Source organism: Bubalus kerabau, chromosome 7 (genome assembly GCF_029407905.1).
Source record: "Bubalus kerabau isolate K-KA32 ecotype Philippines breed swamp buffalo chromosome 7, PCC_UOA_SB_1v2, whole genome shotgun sequence".
Classification (NCBI taxonomy): domain Eukaryota; kingdom Metazoa; phylum Chordata; class Mammalia; order Artiodactyla; family Bovidae; genus Bubalus; species Bubalus kerabau.
In genome coordinates, this window is record NC_073630.1 from 63982356 (window position 1) to 64009307 (window position 26952).

The window sequence follows — 26952 nt, forward strand, 5'->3', positions numbered from 1 at the left end:
CAGAACGACTGGATGGATGACTTGGTTGCAGACAATTTGAGGGCTGTCACCCTTGGTGTCAATTTAAGAGACCGAAAATACACGAGCCTGACTATTAAAACCATTTCCTTAAAAGCACCAGAACCTGGAGCAGAGAAAGATCTCAGTCTTTGATTCTTGTGGCTTCATACTCTGATGAGATTTTAAATAGGAGGCAAGAGAGTGAGAGAACAGTGTGGCTTAGTTAAAACGCCTCAGTGTCTGAATCATTCTAATAGTGCTCTAGGAGGAATCTCTGTTTCTTTGTCAATTTCATTAACTGAAAATAAATAAGAAATGGCCGCAGTACTCCATCAATACTGGCACCAGCATTAAGTCCTGGGAAGATAATGCCCAGTACGTGTTGCTTGGAATGCTAGCTTCAGGACCCCTAGGTCCCGAGCAGCTGGCTCTCCCTGGAAGGCCCTGCTGCTGCTGCTCTTTCTGCTGGAGGATGTTCAGCTCTGCGACCACCCGCAACCCGGAATTCTCGACCAGGATCTCACGGGGCCAGGACGCCCACCTCTGCCACGGCTGCTGGGGGCCCCCATCACTGACTTGCCTCCTTCCTTCAGGAGGAGGAGGAAGTCTGCCTCTCCTTAATTAGCCTCCCAGGCACCTGCCCACTGCAGGGCGCAGCTGCCAGCGGTGGGATAACAATGCAGTTCGTTTCAACAGCGCCTTTCAAAACCCAGGGTTCACACGGCTGCCAATTCCTCGACTGCTCATTCAGGCAAGTGAAGTGACCAGAAGTTTCTAAGGGAAAAGGAGCCGTGATTCTGCTGGAAACACAGCATTATGCGTGGTCATGTTGGCAAATAAAGGGAGGAAAACAGTTGTAGAAACACAAAAGCTGTCCTCTGGGCTGGGAGACAAAATGAGTACTGAAGGCCACTGGCTCAGTGTCCAAGAGGCAGCGAGTGCCGCTCTGCTCAGCAGAAAATCATGCTGGTCCACAGTCAGGAGCCTGGCTTGAGTCCTGCTCTCCCCAGACCAGCTATACCCTCCTGGGCAGATGACGCGGCCTCTCTGTGCTCCGCTCACCTCTCCTAAGGCTTAACGAGATGGTCCTTGTTTTCTCTTTGTGAATGTCAACCTGAAAGCCATTTCATTTGGCCAGGACTTGGTATGTTCATCACTGGCTCTGTGCCTTGGTTTCTTGATTCAACTGTGTTGACAGCCATACCCTTCACTGAGGGCATTTTCACCGAATGACTAAAACATGAGAATGACATCTGTCATAGACTGTATGTCCCAAAGATGTCAATGATAAAGCTCCCCCGTCCCACATGCTCTTAGCAGTGTGACCATGACATTCTCCCTGAGAAGGTGGAGTCCGTGTTTCCACCACTGGGTCTGGGCTGTGACTGCTCTGATCCATGGAGTACAGTGGAAGTGACATGGGGCTGTTTCCTGAAACAGCCTCATCTCACCTGCTGGCTTCAGCTTCCTACTCCTTGGAAGCCAGATACCACATGAGAAGTATACCTGCCTACCCAAAGACCACCACTCTGTGAGAACTCCAAGCCCCGTGGAGGGGCTCTGGAGGATGAGATGCCACATGAAGAGAGACAGTGGCCTAGGAACACTGAGCTACCAGGCATGTGAGTGAAGAAGCCATCATGGAAGTGGATTCTCCAGTCTCACCTGCTCCCAGATGCCTCCATGTGGGTTAAAAACGAACTGCACCACTGAGCCCTTCCCAAATTCCTGAATCCACCAAATTTGTTTCATGAGCGAAATAGTTGTCTTAAGCAACCATGTTTTGGTATAGTTTATTACACATAATAGAGTTTTGCCAAGAAAATGCACTGGTCATAACAAACACCCTCTTCCAACAATACAAGAGAAGACTCTATACATGGACATCACCAGATGGTCAACACCGAAATCAGATTGATTATATTCTTTGCAGCCAAAGATGGAGAAGCTCTATACAGTCAGCAAAAACAAGACCAGGAGCTGACTGTGGCTCAGACAATGAACTCCTTATTGCCAAATTCAGACTGAAATTGAAGAAAGTAGGGAAAACCACTAGACCATTCAGGTATGACCTAAATCAAATCCCTTATGATTATACAGTGGAAGTGAGAAATAGATTTAAGGGCCTACATCTGATAGATAGAGTGCCTGATGAACTATGGAATGAGGTTCATGACATTGTACAGGAGACAGGGATAAAGACCATCCCCGTGGAAAAGAAATGCAAAAAAGCAAAATGGCTGTCTGGGGAGGCCTTACAAATAGCTGTGAAAAGAAGAGAAGCAAAAAGCAAAGGAGAAAAGGAAAGATATAAACATCTGAATGCAGAGTTCCAAAGAATAGCAAGAAGAGATAAGAAAGCCGCCTTCTGCGATCAATGCAAAGAAATAGAGGAAAACAACAGAATGGGAAAGACTAGGGATCTCTTCAAGAAAATCAGAGATACCAAGGGAACATTTCATGCAAAGATGGGCTCGATAAAGGACAGAAATGGTATGGACCTAACAGAAGCAGAAGATATTAAGAAGAGATGGCAAGAATACACAGAAGAACTGTACAAAAAAGATCTTCACGACCCAGATAATCACGATGGTGTGATCACTGACCTAGAGCCAGACATCCTGGAATGTGAAGTCAAGTGGGCCTTAGAAAGCATCACTACGAACAAAGCTAGTGGAGGTGAAGGAATTCCAGTTGAGCTATTCCAAATCCTGAAAGATGATGCTGTGCAAGTGCTGCACTCAATATGCCAGCAAATTTGGAAAACTCAGCAGAGGCCACAGGACTGGAAAAGGTCAGTTTTCATTCCAATCCCAAAGAAAGGCAACGCCAAAGAATGCTCAAACTACCACACAATTGCACTCATCTCACATGCTAGTAAAGTAATGCTCAAAATTCTCCAAGCCAGGCTTCAGCAATATGTGAACCGTGAACTTCCTGATGTTCAAGCTGGTTTTAGAAAAGGCAGAGGAACAAGAGATCAAATTGCCAACATCCGCTGGATCATGGAAAAAGCAAGAGAGTTCCAGAAAAACATCTATTTCTGCTTTATTGACTATGCCAAAGCCTTTGACTGTGTGGATCACAATAAACTGTGGAAAATTCTGAAAGAGATGGGAATACCAGACCACCTGACCTGCCTCTTGAGAAACCTATATGCAGGTCAGGAAGCAACAGTTAGAACTGGACATGGAACAACAGACTGGTTCCAAATAGGAAAAGGAGTACATCAAGGCTGTATATTGTCACCCTGCTTATTTAACTTCTATGCAGAGTACATCATGAGAAACGCTGGACTGGAGAATACACAAGCTGGAGTCAAGACTGCTGGGAGAAATATCAATAACCTCAGATATGCAGATGACACCACCCTTATAGCAGAAAGTGAAGAGGAACTCAAAAGCCTCTTGATGAAAGTGAAAGTGGAGAGTGAAGAAGTTGGCTTAAAGCTCAACATTCAGAAAACGAAGATCATGGCATCTGGTCCCATCACTTCATGGGAAATAGATGGGGAAACATTGGAAACAGGGTCAGACTTCATTTTTTTGGGCTCCAAAATCACTGCAGATGGTGACTGCAGCCATGAAATTAAAAGATGCTTACTCCTTGGAAGGAAAGTTATGACCAACCTAGATAGCATATTCAAAAGAAGAGACATTACCTTGCCAACAAAGGTTCGTCTAGTCAAGGCTATGGTTTTTCTTGTGGTCATGTATGGATGTGAGAGTTGGACTGTGAAGAAGGCTGAGCACTGAAGAATTGATGTTTTTGAATTGTGGTGTTGGAGAAGACTCTTGAAAGTTCCTTGGATTGCAAGAAGATCCAACCAGTGCATTCTGAAGGAGATCAGCCCTGGGATTTCTTTGGAGGGAATGATGCTAAAGCTGAAACTCCAATACTTTGGCCACCTCATGCGAAGAGCTGACTCATTGGAAAAGACTCTGATGTTGGGAGGGATTGGGGGCAAGAGGAGAAGGGGACAACAGAGGATGAGATGGCTGGATGGCATCACTGACTCGATGGACTTGAGTCTCAGTGAACTCTGGAAGTTGGTGATGGACAGGGAGGTATGGTGTGCTGCACACGGTCACAAAGAGTTGGACACGACTGAGTGACTGATCTGATCTGATTACACATGTACATAGGAAAATATAGCAGAAACAATTGTTATCTGCAGTACTGGACAAATATAGATGGTCTCATTTTAACAGACCTGTTCCTAGAAGCATTTGCTGAAAATCAACACAAAATTACACAGGAAATTATTTTTTAATCTTCTGTATTTACATTTAAATTTTGGAGGATTTCCCTAGTGGTCCAGTGGTTAAGAAAAATCCACCTGCCAATGCAGGGGTCATGGGTTGGATCCCTGGTCTACTGAGCTCACTAGCTGCAACTGCTGAGGCCCATGCTCCGCGTCAACAGAACGAGAAGCCATTGCAAGGAGAAGCCCACGGACAACTAGAGTAGCCCCTGCTACTCTACTCAACTAAAGAGAGCCCTCATGCAGCAACAAATACCCAGTGCAGCCATAAATAAATCAATAAATCTGGGGAGAGAATCACCAAATCCCATTGCAATCCAAGTACACTCATTGGTTAAGGCCTCGTTTCCTTCTGGAAAGCCACATAAGCCATCCTTACTCCCAGCCAGGGTAGATGTCCCTGGCAGAGCATCCATCCATGGCACTAGAGCTCAGCACTGACTTGGCCTGTTTGCTCTCTTCCCCTTGAAGGCAGGGATCATAGCCACTCCTCCTTGTAAGAGCTGAGTCACAATGGCTAATGCAGAAAGTATGACTGAGATAGTTCTAACCACTTGACATATTATCTTATGTTTGTATCAGCTCACTTAATGTTTGCCATAGCTTTGTGGGGTAGGCACTATTATCACTCCCACTCTCCAGATAAGGAAACTGAGGCACAGAGAGGCTAAGTACCTTGCCCAATGTTACCCAGCTAAGTAAGCAGCAGAGTCTGGCTTTGAACCCAAATAGCTGGGGTCCCGAGTCCATGCTCTTGGCCATTATAACACACAACTTCTCCTTTAATATTCAGGATTCAATACATGTTTTTGACTCAATTAATGAGTCAACAACAGAAATCAAACCCAAGCTTCTCACACAGATGAAGATTTCTGAAAGAAAAAAACCAGTGCCATGTGAACAAAAATCAATTCTAAGAACTATACTCAGACATAAAAAATCCCATATAAATGCTAAGTAATGATAACGAACTTGCTACAAAGACCAGAAATAAACCTGAATGAGAAAAGATACTCCCTACCCTTCCTGTTTATCTATTAGTGCTAATCTAGTCAGTAGCCACTAATATAATTACTTCGGGAAAATCTATTCTAATAGGAACCAAGGGAGGACACAGATAAATAAAGCTCACATACAAATACTGGAATCTCAAGTTCATTCATCGTTCATTTCTGAAAGTAGCTCTACCAGACCTACTGATCTGTTATCATCTCTTCCCCCTTTGTCTCCATCTGGGCCAGGGTATAACAAAAGAGGAAGGAGACAAGCAAAGCTTTCACAAAAAGCAATGCCTGGGAAAAACACCCCTGATACACTGAGAACTGGCTGCAAGTGGCCATGACTGAACTGGGAGGTCCTGGATACAAAGACTGCAGAGGATGCGTGAACACAAAGCCTTGTTGACCAGATTTCAAACTTTTTACTGTTGCTACTTGACAGCATGTTGTGTACAGACCAGCAGCATCAGCAGCACGCTAGAGCTTAGCAGAATTGCAGTACCTTGCAGTCTGGCCGCAGGACAACTGAATTTGAATTTGCCAACGTGGGCAGGAAAGTTTGAAAGCACTGAAAAGGACTGGACCACGTGAATGTGGGGGGACGGTGGAAAGGAAGGGAGGGGGTCTGTCTTGAAGCAGTGACCCTCTGGTCCCCCTACCCTGCCTTACCTCCAATATTCCTGCTACCTCCATTCCAAATGTCACACAGCCAGTGACCGTAAAGCTGATGGAAATGGTCACTGGGAGTCGGCGGACACCAACTCAGACTTTGTGGAGTCAAATGCAACAAACCTAGAGTCCCAGTTCCACAGGTTACTGGCTGTGATAAAAGAATTATTTAACCTGTTTGAAGCATGAATTTCTCATCTGTAATACGTGGGAAATAACCATGGTGCCTTGCATTTGCAGGAAAACTGCATGTTAGTGCCCGACACAGTGCAGGGCGCAGGAGGAGAGTGAGGTCAGAAAAGGGAGCCAGCCCTGCCTCCAACCCTCCAACCCAGCCCTCTCTCTGGACCTGGAGACAGAGCAGACGGAACTATTTCATCTCCAGATGCCAGAGATCAGGACTGCTCATTCCACTTCAGATCTCAGAACCAGACTTCATTCCTCAGAACCAGAAGTGACTTAATAACATATTCATTTTACAGCCAAGGAAGCTGAAACCCAGATAATTTAATGCTTGGGACAATACCATCTTCCTTACCCAGTTCCTTTGTCATGGATGCCAAAGAGCAGTGTTTTAAATGCAGATCTAATTACTTCTCCTCACAAATATCCTGAAAATGATCTGTTATACACTCAGAGAAGACAGCAGGATGGGGTGATCAGAGGCCCAGGAGACTGCCTTCGAATACCATCTCCACCACTGATTGTGTGACCCTAGTAAAGTTATGTACTCAAAATTTCTGGAGCTTACCTTTTCACCTGTAAAGGAGGCCCATCAGATCATCTTTAATGTCATTTATAGCTACAAGCATCACTGACTCAATGGACATGAATTTGAGCAAGCTCCAGGAGATGGTGAAGGACAGGGAAGTTTGGCATGCTGCAGTCCATGGGGTCGCAAAGAGTCGGACACGACTGAGAGACCGAACAACAAGCTACAAGCAATTCAGTCCAAAAGAAATGCCAGTTTCTCTATGGATGTGATTTTCAATACTGTCCACAAGATGGCAGAACACTTCCTTTACAGAAGTCCAGCATAGGGACACAAAGGGAAGAAATTCTACGGAATTAGTACGTATTTTTCAAAGCATTCAGTTTTCAACAGTTTAATTATAACTGGATTTATCTTAGTGTTACTCATTCTGGTCAAGCATTTGGCCAGCAATAAGCCATATGCCATGAGAAAAGGAAAGTTTCAAAGGGCTAAATTAGGATTTTAAGGTATGAAAGCAGGATGAGCACAGGGGTAGACTGCGGAATTATGGAAATTTATAAGTGCAAGCGACCTGGCCACCCAAACATGACAAGAAACTGCCTTCTTGACAAATGAAGCACAAAAGGCAGTTAGCTACAAAATGTTTGGATATACAAACATTTAAAAAACATTTTCACATAAAGAATCTGAAAAAGGATAGATACATGTATATGTATAACTTGAGTCACTCTGCTGTATACCTGAAACTCACACAGCACTGTTAATCAATGATACTCCAATATAAAATGAAAAGTTTAAGAAAAGCATTTTCACATGGAAAAGTGACACAAAATAGACAAAGAAAAAATAATGAGATTACAAACCAAGTTTTGAATTTAAAAATGCAGAGAGATTAAACATCCTGCGCTGTCCGAAACCAAAGAAAGACCTAGAAGAATGACTGGTAAAATCAGGATAGATTTTACTTAATAGTTCTGCACCACTATTCCGTTTTGACAAGGGCACAACGGTTACGTAAAAGAAAGGGAAGCTGGGTGATGGGAATATAGGAACTCTCTGTACTATCTTTGCCACTTTTCTGTATCTCTCAAGTTATCCCAAACTAAAGTTTTCATTTTAAAAATGGAGAGAAAAGCAAGAGGAAAAAACACCCAAGAAAGGACAGAAACATGGAGTTCCATAATAAACGCAGGGTTTTGTAACTGTCAAAACAAATGTCCTAGTTGATCATTTAAGAGGGGGAAATTTAAAGTAGGATCCTGGTAGTAGCTCACATGCGATACAACTAATAATGTGAATAAATAAAAATGACAAAGCCTAGAGAACAGTGGGCAGCGGACACAGGTGTCCTCTGGGGCGTTGCAGATGGAATTACATGCTGCAGCCTCTCCGAGAAACAGTTTTGCAATAAGTGACAGAAGCCATAAGCTGACAGCCTTTGACCTGGTAATACTGGTTTCAGCAATCTGTACCAAAGCAATGATTTACAGGGGAAAAAAGCCACCTATTTTTATGAAGTTGTAGCTCTGCTCTGTAGCACTGGAAATTGTATGACTACTGGGTGTTTAGACAGATTACGGCGCAATTAATTAAATAGAATATTATTACCAGAATTAAGAATAATAAATCTGAGAACTGTGGAAAGGAACAGGTAAAATAATTTTTTAAGAGCTCAGTACATGCAATGTAGTATCCTGGATTAGGTCCTAGAACAAAAAAAGGGTCTTGGTGGGAAACACTGGAAAATGGGAATGAACAAAGCCTATTTTAGTTAGTAATATGGTCTCAACATTATTTTCTTACTTTGGATAATTGTCCATGATTATGAAGATGTTATTATGGGAAGATAGGTGGAAGGTAATATGCGAACTTAGTCTTGGTGACTTTTGTATAAATATATAATTATCTTAAAAGAAAAAGTTAAAGAGCTCAGAATTATATACAAACTTATGCATACACGGCAATCAACTAAAAAACACATTCACTGCATAAAAAAGTAGGTCGGCTCATAAAACACTGTCAGAGTTATAAAAATACTTTGCTCTTGTGGGAAGGGGGAGGTGGTGTGGGGAGAAGAGATCATTTACGCTGGTACTTAGATTTTCACTGAGCAACTGATATTCAGGATGTTTAGACTCAGAGTGGCTGGAGGGAATTTGGAAGTATTCACATCCTGATGGCCTAAAAACAACTTTTGTTTTTCCAGCAACTAGGTTTCATTGAAGGAGTAAGGAAGACACTTTCTCTAACAATCTATTTATTCTCCAGGGACTGTATTTAGAATTCCATCATACATGAAATTAAAAAAAAATTTTTTTTCCCCTGAAGAAATTAGGACACCTTCTGCTTGTTTCCGGGGCACTCAGTTTCCGGGTTGTTGGCAAATTAAAAAGAATGGAAAGGGTTAACTAAAGATACCCTTTAGATATCTTTAGGTCTATGGAAAGCTTGAACATCTGGGAACCTAAATCTTGCCACTTCGCCTCCTTAGGTGCCCCAGCAGCATAAACAGGCAAGGAGAAACCAAGAGGCAGATGGGACAGGCCAGGGGGTGGTGGCAATGGGGAACCCCTCCAAAGTGGCCTCATCAATGTCAGTTCTAAACCAACGGACTTATTCCCAATTTGTAAACAATAATTTCATTTAGTGTTGCTGGAAACAGCACTGAAGGATTATCTGAGCCTTCCCTGCAGGGTCTCCCCCGGCCCACTTCCATCGCAGGGTGGTGAGACCCTGCATCCAGAGAAGCACAGCGAGACTCCTCAATTTCCCCAAAGGGACTCCATGTGTGTGGGGCATCCAAAGTGTGTGGCTCTGCCAACTGCAAGCCACTCGATGAGCCCCACTCCAGCCACCACTGCCCCCCCCCAACCCAGTCCTTCCTCCTGTTTCAGCCCAACTTTTATCAAAAGCCTGGTTGAAATGACACCACTGAGGGATGGTCTGAAAAAACCTGTGGCTCATCTGTTTCACTTCTAGACTTCACCTCTGACTCAAGTCAGACCAGAAAGCTGGTCCACACTGTCATAATTCTCCACCAATTTACTTGAAATGGGTTTGCCCTTTGCTTCCAATGAGCAAATTTCAAATTTTTCTCTCCCTCGCGTTCTCTGTGTACATAAGTGTGTGTGTGTATGTATCTATATACATACTCCAAATATACATATATATATTTGGAGTATTACATTAATTGATGGTGGCCCCTAAGAGAAGCTCCAATTGAGACTTTTTGGGGGACAATCTAGTGAGCATGGGCTCTGGAGCCAAATCCTGACTCTGCTATTTAACTAGCTGCTTAACTTCCTATGCTTCAGTTTCCTTATCTGCAATAATGATACTGAATCCCTTGAATTTTTGTGATGATGAGAGTTAACAGCAATGAAGTCTTTAGGATTATGTCTGGCAAAAAGTTAGTACTCAATAAATATTCATTATTACAATTATTTTATAATAGATCCCTGGAAAAACCATTCTATTCCATCAGGACCTGAGATGCTTCTACCTCATGCACAGTGCAGGCACGGAGGGCAGGGGTCTGAAACCCTTCTCTCCTCCCAACAAGCTTGGGGTCCCCAAGAGTGCCAGTGACTTTCTATAGCAGGGGGACCTTCAGAATCTAGGTCCCCTAGACCTAGGGGCGGGGTGAGGGAGTTTGAAGCATGCATTGTTTGCAGAAGTTCTTACAAGATTCTGAGATGCCCCTACAGGAATTCATACCATTTACTGTTAAGAATCCTCAATGTAAATAATCACCAGGAAGCACAAAAATGAACCCAAAGGTCAATGTTCATAACTGTGCCAAGTCCTATACGCTGAAAACCACGCTTTTTCCTTCTCCCCAGTCTGATCTGTCCTAACTCCATCTACTGTCCCAGTACAGACAGATGCACTGATTATTCCATTATGTTTTCTGTGGCTTCTAAGTGTTCTTATAAGTCTCCTCAGATCTTTTATGGAACAAAGAAGGATATAAAATAAAATAAATAATACAATACACACACTTTTTGTTTTGAACTAGGTACAACTTCAGTTACTTATGAGAAAGCCAAGCCTCCTTATTCACACAGATTCCTAATAGGTGCTGGAATAGACATGCTGGCCATAGAACGGGGGAAGATTGAGAATTCAGTGAGCAATAAACTGGGAGGAAAAAGAGAAAGTGTCATCTTAGGTAACAGCTCAACCAGGCCTCCTATTCCTGTTACTAATTTGATCCGCGTTCTGTGCATCACCCTCCCGGTCTACTCTCATCAGTTTCACACTCAGCTTTACAGACATCTCTGGCCCAGCCCTTCCGGGTAAAGCAAAATGATGCTGCTGCTCACCTTTCTTCCTTCAACCTTTGCTGACAGCCCTTGTAAAACACCCGGTAGAAAAGCAAATTATTCACAGCTCGCCTTCCTGTGTTACTGTGTTCCTTCCCTTTCTCACCATACAATTTATCTTTAAAGGTCAGGGTGTCAGCAGCAGCAGACCAAGAACTTGTTCAGAACACCGCTGGCTCTGGAGTAGCCATCATCCAACCAGTATGTGCTTAGAACAAAGCTCACCAAATTAAGGGCAACGGAGATTTCAACTGCGAGCCCTGGGATTCTTACAGAACCAATGGCAATGTGGCAGCTTCCAGCCTAGGAGCCACGGTTTTGAACCTGGTTGGTGGTCCCCCCCTTAACTGCTGCTACAGGAACCTATTTGCTGTTTTATGCATCGACATAGATCTGCTTTGGGATTCAGAAGAATATCTAGGTCTTGCTACATAAGATGCAAATGAAAATGTGTTTAAAAAGCAGTGGGAAAAAAGCTATAAAAAAGTATTGACATGAAGCTTTTTCCTTTCTTCTGCGTTCTTTCTCTAGATTCCTAATGGTGTTTTTTCACATGTATTCAGTGTTGGGCTCTCTTGAGGATGGGGATACTTACAGGGTGAGTGCAGACCACCACAGGCTGCTCATCCCCACAGACCATCAGCTGCTGGGATGATGTACCACGCCCTGGCCAAGAGTGGGGAAACTGAGCCAGGAATCCCCTTTCCCATGGACCCACCACCCTAGCTCACAGTAAACGGACGACACTCCAGTCTATTACAGCACCTGTGTCAGGGGATGCGAGGTACCAGGGCTGGGAGTGGGCAGGGCCCCACTGTGTCACCCACTGAACACACCGCTATGCTGTCTGCCCAGGTTGGGCAGGTCACTACTTTGCTCCTTCCTAAGACACCATGGAGACTGTGTGCCTAACACAACCCTCCCCGGGCTCACACCCAGCCCCATACCGGGCTTGAAGGCAACAGCAAGCAGTGGGTAGGGGCAGGGATAGGGAGGTTGGCAGAGCCTGAGGTGCCAAGAAAAGGGGAACAGGGAACCGAGAAGCAGAGGTAGGGAGGTGGCAGGACTGTGCATAAGCCAAGGCTCCAAGCCCCCCAGTGTACTCTCCACCACCTCACTGGACTTTGCTTAGAGAACACAAAGGCAAAGATAAAAGCTTTAAGAACATCAAGTGAGCGCCTGCACAGAGAAACACAGGGCCCTGATTCTCAGGGATCAATGTACAACTGTCACAGCTCATACCCAGCACCAGAAGTCCAGAGCACAAGTTCACTCTCACTTTCCACCATAAAACAGGCCAGCGCTTACGACAGGGATGGCAAGGAGCTTTCACTGTGCAATGTATGAGCTGCCCTGGAGGAGATGGGCGTGAGGGGTCCACAGCACCTGTTCAAGTCCCCTTCCACTGCATGACAGGGTAGAGCCTGGCTTATCTTCAAAGGCTTCTGAAGCCCACCTGTTCAAACAATAATTTTATCGTGCTGCACAAAGAACTGATGGAGTGAGATACAAGCAGAGTTGTGATGATTACAGAAACCCTCCCAAACCCAACTTGGCTGAAAGGATTTACTTTAAGTGTTAGGGAGATTAGCAACCGAGAGAGGACTCAGGGATAATTGCTTATTAAGTGGGTCTGGGTTGACAGTTTATAAAAACTGGGCCATTATCCAAAGTCATTATTCTGATGCAAGACTATAACCTGGTCACTAAAAGCACATTTCTTACAAACCTTAGCTTCTGGGTCACTGTTGATACTGCAAGAATCATCATCATCGGCATGTGGAGCATGTCTAGAAAGAAAAACAGAAAATGGGACTTAGGATTCTATTGCAATCTCCAGCTGCACAAAGCTACACCTTCTGGCAGGTACGTCCAATGCCCTACCTGAGTTTCAAGGATGCATAGCGCAGGGTGGCTCCTTCAAACTCTTTTAAACTGGGGTCCGGGTTGACTGTGGCCGCGTGCAAATCCTAGAGGAAATGAGATCCCTGTTAATGCACAAAGGCAGAGACCTAGGACACGGCCTCAGATATTAGAGGGGAGAGAAATCCTCCCAGCGCAAGGCAGAGAGTGTACGTGAGCTCAGGCAGAAAAAAAGGCATGCGTGGGCTGCTGATGCTGGCTCGGTGCAAATGCCGGTTCTTACGAGACAACAGGAGCCTGGGGCGACCAGCCTGAAGGCATTCACAATGGGAGACATCAAAAAAAGCGACATGTGTGAGCCCCACCGCCTGAGCCAGAAGCCCCTCAGTCCGTCCCTGCAGAGTGCATGATGTTCACAAAGAAGATGCAGCCACAGCCATGCAAAAAGGACAAAATATTGAATGAGCTAAAATCTGACAATATACTTGCCTTCCAAATGTCACTATTAATCTTTCCCCCATTCAGAACAGCAAAATCACTCCATGGCTGTTTCTAGACATACAATTATTCACATAGGAAAAAGCACATTGATTTAAAAAAAAAAAAAGAAAATAATAAAAAGGAAAGAAAAGAAAACACACACACAAGACACTGTTGTTAGCATTGATATTCACGGGGATGGGTTAGGGAACAAATTCACTCTAACAGCAACACGTAGCTTGCTCTCCCTAGATCCACATCATCACTAGAGGCCCAGGGTAGGAGGGCAGGAGGGCGCTTTAATTACTTACCAAGACGAATGGCTGAATGTTATTACCAGACAGGGAAGTTACTATCTACATGTGGTCTTAAAAGCACACAATATGCACCAAAGTATTAAAGCCCTAGCACACCTAATTCCATAAGAATTTTTTCTCTCCTATTAACCAAAAGAACTGTTTTCTTGAGGTATGCTGGTCAATGAGTTGGGTGAAAACTGGGGAGTGTCCATAGCTAGGGGCATAACAAAACTAGGGGCCCAATTATCTCCACTTCAGAAAAAAACAATAATAAAGGAGGGTAAGGCACCCTGCCTGACCTCATCTCCCTGAGATTTAATCTAATAAAAAAGAGTCTAGACAATCTAATGTAAATTCCTCTCATTCATACAAAGGTGTACTTCCTTGCCACCCAAGCCTCTTCACAAATTAATATTCAGTCACAAAATGCTTTCCTAAGCATAGTTATTGGAGAAGGCAATGGCACCCCACTCCAGTACTCTTGCCTGGAAAATCCCATGGATGGAGGAGCCTGGTGGGCTGCAGTCCATGGGGTCTCGAAGAGTCTGACATGACTGAGCGACTTTCCTTTCACTTTCTACTTTAATGCATTGGAGAAGGAAATGGCAACCCACTCCAGTGTTCTTGCCTGGAGAATCCCAGGGACGGAGGAGCCTGGTGGCTGCCATCTATGGGGTCACACAGAGTCGGACACAACTGAAGCGACTTAGCAGCAGCAGCAGCAAGCATAGTTATAGGACAAAGCATGAAGCCTTTCCTTGCTGGCAAACCTCTTATAATAGACCTAGAATCTAAACGACTCCTTCTTTTATTCACCTCGGATAACATGGGACCATCTTTTTTCTTTCTACTCCATTAACTGAATATTCAAATATTTTTTATGTGACGTTTGGGGAATTAAATGATACTAATAAGACACCCAGGTACACTCTCACGAACTTGTTCCATTGATTTGTCAGGCAGATCTCTTTTCTTGAATAAGTCAACAGGAGGAACTCTTCCACTAGGTAACTTTTCAACTAAAGTTCTTTGAAAGTGAGATGGTAATACTGACCCATAGCTTCGACACACAATGAATACAAGTTTCAAAGCCACTCAGAACAGAAGTGGCTGAGTTCAAACGTCCCAGGTGTTGACAAATGCATTTATTTGGCTCTGAAGGCCTCTCTGAGGGCAAAATCATTGCAAATTTGATCTATCATCACTGCACAGCTGGCGTCACTGTTGCTTTCTTTTCTGGATTAGGCAGCTGACCTGCACTTTTTCAAACTTAGACCACTGGGTCTATGTATTTTTTAAAACGATCTCTTTTACCGAGCACAGAACAGGAAAGTTGTCCAGCCCCTCACCTCTTTCCTCCCTCCATCCTCCAAAAAGTATTCGGTTTTCACTAAGGAGAAAATATTACAGGAAAATCTTCAACCTGTCAGTTGGGGGGACCTGCTGCTGCTGCTAAGTTGCTTCAGTCGTGTCCGACTCTGTGTGACCCCACCGATGGCAGCCCACCAGGCTCCCCTGTCCCTGGGATTCTCCAGGCAAAAACACTGAGTGGGTTGCCATTTCCTTCTCCAATGCATGAAAGTGAAAAGTGAAAGTGAAGTTGCTCAGTCGTGTCAGACTCTTAGCGACCTCATGGACTGCAGCCCACCATGCTCCTCCATCCATGGGATTTTCCAGGCAAGAGTACTGTGAACCCCCTAAAATGGATGTGGGGTTTTGTGTTCTCCCTAACTGCATTCTTGTGAAGAAATTTTTTTAAAAGGCATGTGTCTGACAAAAGTAATCTGAAATCAGAAATCATATTCAAAAAACACTGTGTTGGGATTATAGAGAGTGAAAGAAGAGCATTTTTAAAAACAAGTATTCAGAAAAGGCTCTGGCATTTAATCAAACATTTCTCTGTACATGTGTGTTTAAATTTTTATATATATATATTTACTCTTTGGATGCAGGAGTCCCGGTAAAGTAAAAGTCTTTTATGCTTCTAAGACTGTATGAATTCAGCTCTCATGCTACAGAGACATGAATCAGTGGGCAAACTTCCAACAATCACATTTTATAGATTTAAATAAACAAAGGTGATATACAGTGATTTTGCAACATCTTAAAATAACATATACGTATTCCTAAATAAACCCTTTAGCACGGAACTCAAGCAAAGAAAAATGGAAACTAGTGTTATTTACCATGAACAAGACAGTCTTTTTTTCCCTCCTAAATTTAAAATTTTCACTGACAATGAAGATGAGAAATGTTGTCCTTCACATAAGTGATTGTAATTTTTCTTTTTTAAAATCAAGGGCAATGAAGGACAAAAACAACTTGTCTTAAATTTTAAGAACGATATCGTCTATTCATCTATTTTTTTAATTAAGAGAGAATACAACATTTTAGCTAGTAATTTAAAGAAAAAAGAAACCAACAGAGACGCTTGGGTTCTAAGGAAAGTCTGTAGTTTGGGTGATAGGAGTGAGGGATGAAAGAAAAGAGAAAGGCAATAAAAGAGGAAAGGCAGGTGGAGTAACCTAGGAAAGACAGACACAGGATAGAGATAAAGGGAGAACAGAGACCATCGGGTGTGAGCAACAGCCTCTCATGGATCATCTCTCAGGCAATGCAGCTAGAAAGCCTTGCACGGCTGAGAGGTGCTGGTGTCAGTGTTACAGTGGGCACATACTCTCCTGGTGCTTGCCGTGACCCTGGCCAGGCTGCAGCCGCCCTTATCCTGATTATGGTGATCATGCTCAGGTCTGAGAGAGCCCCAAAATCCTATTTCTGGGGGACTCACCCAGCACCTGGGGCATGGCACCTGCCGTGACCCTTCAAGACCTTTCAGCAGGGTGCCCTTCATGACCCCTTAAGGGAATCTGACTGTATAACTTCAACTACTGAGAGTTTTCTTCTTTTAGATTTCTCTTCTGGGATCTTAGAAAGCAGTTCCTCAAATCAAACAAAGATGATGCACTGTCCTTCTGCTGGAAGAAAACTAAGAGTTGGTCCTTTGACAACGTCAACAGAGTTCTCCTGAGGATGGGGTCCAAGGGGATGAGAAAGTCCCTGGAGGTGCTATGAAAGTCTCTATGAAGTGGTATCAAAGTGCAAACTGGAGAGCAAGAGTGAAGGGTTGCAGACAGGGAAGCACATGAACATCCCACAGTGGTCTTGACGAAGCCACGATCACATCACTGCTGCATGCTCTTCGGAAGCTATGAAGTCAACACAGCCGTCTGGGAAGCTCGGGTTCAGACCCTGCCTCTGCCCTCACTGCTCTGTGAACTCAGTGCCCTGCATATCAGACAGGGCTAGAGAGACTTCCCACCGGAGTGTGGATGCCATGAGATCAAGAATGTGAGCCCTTGGCCCAGGGGCTGGCTGCCCGAAGCTGCCCAGGAAACGGCACTGTCCTCTACTCTTGCCACGGAGAAAATAAATAAAGGCATTTGTAAGAATAAAATGTTTGAGAGCTCAGGGACTACAGAGCATATCAATTATGCTTCATAATCCTCTTCTGTCAAGATTTGAGCCATGGCCTTGACCATAAATGGCAGAGCACCTGGACTTCTGGAATTCTGAATAGGCCAGACAGTGTTAATGAGCACTGTGTCCATGTACATGGGTTTATTTTTTTCTTCTTTTAAAACTGCTTTCTATGTTTTGTTGGATACAACACTATCAAAAGAACAGTTATGGTTTGTCATGTAAACATAATACAAAGCAGTTTAAAAAAAAATCTAACTAGAAAACAGATTGACAAATGCTTGTGGAATTAAATTAGTCTGTGTGAGCAGCAGCACAATTTAGAAACTATAAACTAGGGAAAAATCAGGAGAGTTGAGGCTCTGGTGCCGGCTCTGTGGCTACAGTAAGTCATCGAAGAGCTCCCTCCCGCTAGGAAGCCAGTTTATTCCTTCATTCAGCAAATATTTAATGAACGTTGCCACATACCAGGCACTGTGCCAAGTGCTGAGGATGCATGACGAGGGGGGCAGGTCCCAATCCCCCCAAAAGGGAGGCTGACGTGCCTCAAGTAAGAATACTACAAAGAGACACAATGCAATGAAGATCAAAGGGCTCAGAAAGCAGGCAAATGAGAGCAATGATTCCCAGGAGATGCTAAGATGAGGCCAAAGTATTTAAGCAGAAGTGACACATAAATAAAAACAGACTAGATTCACTAGAAGACTGGCTTTTGTAATCCCTCGGCATATAATTTCCTGGAAAGCATATGATTTTTTTTTTTCCTTTTTTGGAAAAGTGCAAGTTGTTCAGTTGTGTTTAACTCTTTGAAACCCCACGGACTATAGCTTGCCAGGTTCCTCTGTCCATGGAATTCTCCAGACAAGAATAATGGAACCATTCCCTTCTCTGGGGGATCTTCCCAACCCAGGGATCAAACCTGGGTCTCCTGCATTACAGGCAGATTCTTTACCATCTGAGCCACCAGGGAAGCACCCCTCGTTTTGGGGGTGGGGCAAAAGCATATGATAAAGGCAGACTCTCAGGCCTCACCCTTACAGAGTCTAGCTCAGTGGCCTAGGGTAAGAACAAGGAATCAGCATGCTCTGCAAGCCCAGAGGTTACCCTGGCCACAATCCTTGGTTCAGTGGGCTGAGAAATACTGCTGTAGCGTTCACTAGCCCCTTTTCGAAGGTTCCTGCCAGTTCTGAAATATTAAGACTCCGTGAGCAGGTCAAGAACTTGGCTCAGGAAAATGATGACAGACCGGCCCCTTAATGTTGCTGTCTTATTTCTCAATGTACATGAAAATCCTCAGGTTCTAATGCAATGCTCGGAAATTGTTCTCCTAGGGACTTAGCTGCACAGGCCCCTCCCAGACTCCAGGAGCGATGCAGCAAGAACAGAGTAAACTGTGATCACAAAGCGATCACAGTCCTGAGAAACAACTAGACCTCCCCTTGCTTTGGAGCCACTTTTTTCCTCCTTGCCCTTACTCTTAAGGAACTGGGAAACTCCTTCATCTGGGAAGATTCTAAGTAAGACTTGCTCACAGGCCAACAGTTACTCATTAAAATATTTTGTGGAGCTCCCTCTTCTCTCTTAAGACGCAACATCTAAGTAATTTGGAACAAACTGATGGATTAGGGGGAGACTGTCGCTGGGCCAAATTTCAGCGGCAAGTGCTTCCCGTCCAGTTTATACACTTGCAAAAATACTGCTGGCGTCTGCAGAGGAAACACTATGCGTTGCGCTCAACACTTCCCTGGTGAACTTTGGAATGTGAAATGTACAATTTTCAAACTGTAAGGAAGCCTTCAGTCCTAGACTTTTGTGAAGCTTAGTCAACAGATTTGGCACTTACTTTTTTTTTAAAGCCAGCTCAGGAAAAAGCTGTATAAAAATATGCATTTCTAACACGACATATTATAGGTTTTTTCTCGCCCTTAACATTTTGCTTTCTCTCATGTTTCCAAATTAGTCAAAATAGATTCTATTTAGGGATCAAAGAAATGGCATTAGAGAAATGATCACTTTTTTTCTCAACTGTTATTAGCACCTGCGGCTGAGTACCAAAGAACTGATGCTTTTGAACTGTGGTGTTGAAGAAGGCTCTGAGTCCCTCACACAGCAAGGCAATCACACCAGTCTATCCTAAAGGAAATCAACCCTGAATATTCACTGGAAGGACTTACGCTGAAACTGAAGCTCTAATACTTTGGCCACCTGATGCGAAGAGCCGACTCACTGGAAAAGACCCTGAAGTTGGGAAAGACATAAGGCAGGAGCAGAAGCGGATGACAGAGGATGAGATGGTTGGGTGGCATCACCGACTCAATGGACATGAATTTGAGCCGACTCCAGGAGATAGTGAAGGACGAGGAAGCCTAGCATGCTGCAGTTCATGGGGTCGCAGAGTCAGACACGACTGAGCAACTGAACAACAACACAACGTTATGAAAAGCAGTCATTTTCTAGAAGGCTCTGCATATGTCACCACCCTCCCCTGGAGGGAGATGAAGACATCCAAGGCTCTCCAAAGCCCCTGATAAACACAGAGTGAAGCCTGGGGTGAGGGCAGGGGCCAGCACACCTCCACTCAGGCTTGACTCCACCAGGGAGTAGGTGTGTGATTCTGGGTAAGCTCCCTCACCTCTCCATGTGGGTTGTCAAATATAAAAAAGGAACGCCAACTACTGTACAGATGCATAGGGTTTTAGGAGATAAGCCGTGACGCTGGTGCTGTAAATACTCGACCTCCCTTAGCGCCTCTGCTTTAATATCCTTGTCAGCAGCTGCAGGATCTTGGAACGTGGAAGGCTGGGTCTTCCCCAACCTCTCCTCTCTGCTACCTGCTTATCCCTCTGCCCCTAGGATTTCAATGTACTGCCTTTTATATCTGCTTGGTTCTTTGACTCTGTGGATAGCCTTATGCACAGGGAAAAATGTGTATGGAGCGAACAACTGAAAGGTTGATCTGAAGAACATCCATCCCACTGGTCTATTAAAGTGCTGGGTATGAGCCTGTCTCTGAAATTTCAAAAAGCTACACATCTGTTAACATGTGTCTTGGAGGGATAAGACTTTATCCAACATGATGGCAACAGAAGAGTAGAATAGCACCAACTTCAAGGTGGAAATTTACCCAGTGCTGGGGAAGATCACAGGATCTGGAATTGAGAACTGGGCATCTGCCCAGCCTGACCCAGTTACTCAGCTCAATGAGCCCCAGTTACCTCTTAAGTGGGAAACAGAACAGCTGTCTTCTCTGCCACATGAAGAGTCTTGAAGGGAACAAATGAAGTGACATTTATGAAAATATCCTAAAAGCTACAGTAAGTCATGAACAGCCGCTGGGAGGCTGAGCAGTGGAGATGTGAAGGAAATACTGAATTCCAGGAGAGGAACTGGGTGGGGGGGACACAGTTTGAGCTGGGAAGGGGGCTGGGCAGTGAGGGGGAAGGGAAGGAAGCAGGCAAGGACGGGGACAGAGCAGGTGACAGTGGATGTCAGAAGGAGGCTCAGGGATGCGAATGTGGACTCTGCCACCTGATCATCTTACCCAGGGTCAGCAGCCCACCTGTGCTGCGTTCTTCTATGCAGAAAGTATGAAAACAAAAGTCTTCCATGTTAATCAAAGAGGTAAAAAATCCGAGGCACTTAAACCCCGAGATGCCCAACTTGGGCCTCACCCCACCAATGCCTCAGCCTCAGGATGCGGGCTTCAAGACAAACTTCATTTCTTCCATATATGGAAGACGAGAGGTTCACTGAACAGAAAGCAGTATCTCAAAGTCAGTCTGATCATCTCACCTCTGGACAAAGAGAAAGCAGGTGGGCTGAAATCTCAGAGCCAGGGAAGCCAAGTGAGGAGAACTCTGGCTTGGAATTGAGGAGGATTTGGGAACCCTGAGTTATAGACCCAGTGTGGCTTCTGGTCACTGGCCTCTCTGTGCCTCGGCTTCCCTGTCTGTGATGGATGGACACTGGTGCCAGATGACCCCTTCCCACCCTGGCATTCTCAGCTTGCAGGGCTCTCCCTGGAGGTGAGGATGGCAAAGGGATCGATAGGAGAGTGAAGTCCTGGGCTAGAGAGACTAACAGAGATGCCAAGCAGTGCAGGTGAAGATGAAAGAGGACCTCTGCGTCTCACTGAGGGCCCAGGGGTGTCCTGGCCCACTCAGTTCCTGGGAGCTGCACTGAGGTCCAGGGAGAAATGCCAAGAGACACCTGGGCTGGCATGGAGGAGGACTCTACTTCCTGGTAGGCTGAGTTGGTTCCTCTCCACCTCCCAGCACACCTCACACAAGGTGAATAAAAGACTGAATGGGATTTGCTCTGGGAGTAGGAATATTATGCTAATAAAAAAATTACCAAAATTGCCCAGTGATAAGCAATGAAATCCTAAGTAGCTCAGTGGAACTGAAGCAGGTGTCTGATCATTAGGGCCCCACACCAACAAACTGAAGCCCCAGTCTATCAACAGAGGGTTATAGCTCGCCCTAACCGTTACTTGAAAGATGGAGAGTTTAAGGCCCAGGTGGAGTGAGTGAGATGCTGAAGCCCAGGAACAGCAAGAATGTGGTTGGAATGTAGGTCTTCCTGCCTCTTAGAGAAAAGTAAGTAAATAATGGAAGATGTTGTTTACTTTTAAAGACAGGAAGGGCAATAATAGCAGCAAATATGTAGAGAGGCTTCTGGGTAAGAGATGCAGCTCAAATTCCTTCCATGTCCTCAAAGTAAAAGAAAATAAGTTGTTTAAAGAACAAAAGATTGTGGTCAGAGAAAAGGCAGAAATGCCTGTGTGTCAGGAATCAAACCTCTTTTCTCAAAAAAAAAAAAAAAAAAAAAAAAGCCATTACTTAACTGTGACCTTTTCCCACTGTAAATTCTCTTGAATATTTTGTTATCGGGATTCACAAAGGTTCACTGCAGGAGTTTCTGTATTAACAACTATCATGATGGAATTTGTTTTAATGCCTCAATTCTTTGTTTAAACATCAGATTTCTTCCTCAGGGATAGAACAAATTTATGCTGCTAATTATTTCTAAAATAATGTCACTTCTGCTAAATAAACAGATTCTCTTCTTTTATTTCTTATTAGAAATTAAGCATTTAAGGGTTCTCAAGGGTTATTCCTGCAGACATTCTCTCCTTGCAATCAAATGAGCCCAAGGATATTAATAAGATGTGCGGTAATTATAACACGTCAGGCCAAGAGACGTTCTTCCGTGTGTAAATATTTTATGGAACCAGCACTGTGAAGCGGCACCTACATAGTGAAGTACTGCCTCAGTGAGCCCCAGGGAATCTTAACCACTTCTCATTAATCAGCCTCTCTTACTTTCTGTACCTGAAATGGTATTTAAAGAGACCAAAAGCCATTAAAAAATAAAAAGATCCCTGAAAGATGATATTAACACTATTCACGAAGAGGAAGCATTTCAGAGGTTTCAAATGCAACATGCGTAAAAATTGGAAAGCTTACCTTGATGACCTGCTGGGGCAGAAACAATGAGTCTAAAGAGAAATCACAAGTTACATCCACTCTACTAAGCCATTAAAAAGATACTCCATTTTACCTCGTTCTCTGGGGTGGGAGATGACGTTACAGAACTAAGGGACCCTTTCCTAGAACCCTGAAGATCTGCTGGGATGGAGACAGGGCGTTCCCACTGAGTCGTCCCTGTTGGTATGTGCCAGTAATAGGTCCCAGCGATGTCGCTGATTCTCTTCCAGCCAGGTGGCAAATCTGGATCAGTCTGAAATGAGTGGTCACTCCATATATCTGCTGGAAAATAGAAGAAAAAAAAAGAGAGGGGGGTGGTTTTATTAAAAGAAGAAACAACTACAGTCTTCTGGTTTTAGTTCCAATAGTCAGGAGAATTCCACGGGCAGATGTGTCCATAGCCCAAATGAGAACTAAAGCCATCCTACAAACACCAAGTATGCTAAGAGGGGGAATACAGAAAGGAAGAAAGAACTGCAAGCTTGACGCTTGATAACATGAATGTAAAAGGATCCATTATCATCATTTTATAGTTCCAAGGACCCTATGAACAGGCTAAAGCTCCATTAGTCAGAATCAACTACTCAAACAAAATTTGCAAGATTACACACAAAATCTACTGAACCCCTTTGTAAATTAGTAAGAGTTACTGTTTGGTATCACACACCCAGCAATGAGTACAATTCTAATTTTCTTTGCTTTCTGGATGAGTTGCTGGATTTATGAGAACTGCACTTGTTATCTTTGCTTTAACAACTCGTCCCACTTGATGGTAAACATCTAAAGCAGCATGTCTTTTGTAACACTCTGGAATTCCAAACTGCACACAGAAGCTTCCCAAAGAAGACAGACTGATAGGGCCTCGGAATTCAAAAAGGAACTCTAAAAACAGACCAGTAATGTAAATACAGGAATGAGCGTAGTGTGGAACACAACAGAGAATGGCGGGGACTGTGGCAAATGGGTGAAAGTGAAAGTTGCTCAGTCATGTCCAACTCCTTGCAACCCCATGGACTACACAGTCCATGGAATTCTCCAGGCCAGAATACTGGAATGGATAGCCTTTCCCTTCTCCAGGTGATCTGCCCAACCCAGGGATAGAACCCAGGTCTCCCACATTGCAGGCAGATTCTTTACCAGTTGAGCCACAAGAGAAGCCCAAGAATACTAGAGGGGGTAGCCTATTCCTTCTCCAGTGGGTCTTCCCAACCCAGGAATCGAATCGGGGTCTCCTGCATTGCAGGCAGATTCTTTACCAACTGAGCTATGAGGCAAACCAGTAAGTATGTACAAAGTCCAAAGGCCTTTAAATTCAAAAAATAATTCTTTAGGCACTGTGTAGATGTATGTGTGTGTGTGTGTGTGTGGGCGGGGTGGGACAAATAAAATACATCTACTGGGCAATTTCTGCCATCTCTGGACCATATCAATATTTTATTAGTTTACTGCATAATTATTTGCTTTTAAATATCTCATTTTGGGCTTTCTTATAAAATGGGCTAAAGTACTAGAGAAGAGAGGAGAGAAGAGAAAGCAGAGTAAGAAATCCATAGAGTGAGAGGCATGATGGAGAAATTGCAAGCAGCTGGATGTACATAGGTAGGAAAACATAATCAATCTGCACTCTACATTTGGGGATCACTTTATTCTAAGGAAAGGCCCTTTCCTACGTGGTCATTCATAAGAGGCTGCAGCCAGAACAGCAATTCAAAGAAAGCAGGCTGGCCTTGCCCTGTGCAAATGTCACCGCATCATGTCACTGAGACTGCTACCGTCGCAAGATGAAAAAAAGAAGTCAAACAAAGAAGTTGATTAAGACGATGGCACAGATGTGCATTCATGAGGGTGTTTGGCATCCCAGCGTTTGCTTTTCTCATTTAAATCTGTCAGAGGCAAAACTGCCGCTTGTCTCAAATTATGATGGAAACTTCCCCTCCCCCTACAGGAAATTAAGCATGATTAAATAATTTCAAGTTACCCAAATCTTTCACAAACCACTTGAAACAAATATGTGCATACACTCCTCTGTCTTGTCTCCTTGTTAGCGGGTGGGTGGGAGGGTTGTTTCTGCTGTTGTTTTATTGTCAGTATTTCAACTAGGATGGGAAAAAATACACAGGTCTTGGGATTCAGTTGGAGAAAACCCTACCAAGAGTGTTCCCTTGTTGAATTTTAGCAGCTCACAGACAACAGGCTCAAGATGGAAACTAATAAAAGAACAAAAGGAGGGTGCTTGTAAGCATTTCTGTGGTTTTTAAGGTCCGAGGGCCTGAATTTACACATGTCCTAGCTGTCCCTGCAGCTGGGACACTAGCATGCTTGAAGAATAGCTGCATACCACGATGAACGACGAGAACACGATATCATGTCAGATCAGGGGGAGAGACCACGGTCAGCAGCCTTCGAGTTTGGCTGTCTGGGGTGATGGAGAGGGGCCTGGGGCTACAGGGCAGGAATTGGGCTGTTCTGTCTTCAATCAGACCCAGTCACTTATATTTGGTTTAAATGCTGAGTTTCTGCTGACATTTTGTTGGAATAAAAATTCAGTTTGGTTCAGTTGCTCAGTCGTGTCCGACTCTTTGAGACCTCATGAACCGCAGCACACCAGGCCTCCCTGTCCCTCACCAACCCCCGGAGTTTACCCAAACCTGTGTCCACTGAGTTGGTGATGCCATCCAACCATCTCATCCTCTGTCGTCCCCTTCTCCTCCTGCCCCCAATCTTTCCCAGCATCAGGGTCTTTTCAAATGAGTCAGGTCTTCGCATCAGGTGAATAAAAACTAAAAGGGGGTTATTTCATTGCTAAAAATTGATGATGAGATGATGATGGAGGAAGTGAGGTGGAAACATTTACAATACAATTAGCAGTTAGCAGCTCAGAACCATTTATAGAATCCCCTCCACATCACCCTATACTGGTTGTAAGGAATGTAAGTCCCGTGAGGGCAGGCAGACATCATCCCTGTCATGTTCACCATCCTATTCCCAACACCTAGCATGGCAGGTGTTCAATAACAATGAGCCGGATGAATGGTGGAGAGATGGCAGATGGATGGGTAGACAGAAGAAAGGAAGATAGGAAAGAAGAACGAAGAGAGAAGGAGGGAGAAATAAGTGAATGAAGTCCCGAATGATGGGAATTGAACTTGGCACTTGGCAAAAGAGGAATTCTGAAGAAACCATTTCTGTGCAATTTCATAAAACTGAGCAACTTCACAGAGTACTCCAGAAAACTAGCTTCTAGTTAAGAACAACATCTACTTCCTTTGCTGGTGTTTGTGAATGTTCTTGTGGACAAAAAAAAAAAAAAAAAAAAAAAAAAGATATGATAAACTGGGAAGAGTTCTGGGCTGGAGTTGAGATTTTGTTTATTTTTTCATTGATAGGTTCCAAAGGAATAGTAAGAAACATGCCTTCTGAGGCGCCTCAGTGCTATTACACTTCATTTTATTTAATCTTCAAAGCCCCAATTTGCTTAGTTCTCCTATATAAAAACTATGTGCACATTTAAATAAGTACCCTGGACCTCATTCAATAGGTCGGTGGTTTCCAAATGTTATTAAATCAGGAGGAAGGACAGTGTTGCTGCAGGTGGAACTCCAGGCCTGTCCAGAGTCTTTTGACCGTGCACACGAAGTCGCTTCAGTCATGTCCGACTCTTTGTGATCCCACGGACTGTAGACCACCAGGCTCCTCTGTCCATGGGATTCTCCAGGCAAGAATACTGGAGTGGGTTGCCATCTCCTTCTCCAGGGGATCTTCCCGACCCAAGGACTGAACCTGCGTCTCTTATGTCTCCTGCATTGGCAGGCAGGTTCTTTACCACTAGCGCCACCTGGGAAGCCCCTTTTGACCATAGCAGCACCATTTTTATCTGTTTTAAATATTGGTCTTGTTTGTATGATTTTCCTTGAAAAAACAGGGATCAGTTAATGCTCACGTCAATCCCACCAGAAGGCAAGGACGATGCAGCCAAGATAGGAAGCCAGGCTTTGAGGCTTAAACCCAAGTTCTCTTAATGCTGCCATGAGGTTCTCAGGGGCTGGTAATGACAGTACTGTTAATAAGAGTAAAAAGTAACAGGCATGCTGACAGTCTGTAGGCTGACTTACCCAGCTCCTTTACTGCCGGAGTTCATGGAGAGTCCGCTGCGGCCTTATGAAGGATACAGTACTGTTACCCCGTATCTAAGGCCAGAGAGGACAGCAGTTTGGTTTAAGGCCAAGGGGTAAACTAGGTCCCAATGTAGAAATGGCTGCTATTTTTTCAGAGACCTGAGTAAGATCAGTTATAGTCAGCTTGGGAGAATTCAGAACGTGAATAAATGAGGATGGGACAAAAGAAAGAACACAATGGCTTCAAGTCTGAGGCCT

At 44.2% G+C, this 26952-nt stretch overlaps 1 protein-coding gene across 29 annotated transcripts in view; it reads right to left on the reverse strand.

The window, feature by feature from the left end:
* Positions 1-26952, reverse strand: part of APBB2 (amyloid beta precursor protein binding family B member 2) — a 377507-nt gene that overhangs the window by 99136 nt on the left and 251419 nt on the right. For 23 of the 29 annotated variants that reach the window (XM_055588383.1, XM_055588382.1, XM_055588380.1 and 20 more), the window contains 4 exons: positions 22653-22861; positions 13324-13386; positions 12856-12941; positions 12701-12761 (listed from right to left, as the gene is read on the reverse strand). In XM_055588383.1, coding sequence (XP_055444358.1) covers positions 12701-12761; positions 12856-12941; positions 13324-13386; positions 22653-22861 — 419 coding nt within the window. The remainder of the gene's footprint in view (positions 1-12700; positions 12762-12855; positions 12942-13323; positions 13387-22652; positions 22862-26952) is intronic. The other 6 variants (XM_055588384.1, XM_055588381.1, XM_055588388.1 and 3 more) reach the window with 3 other exon arrangements.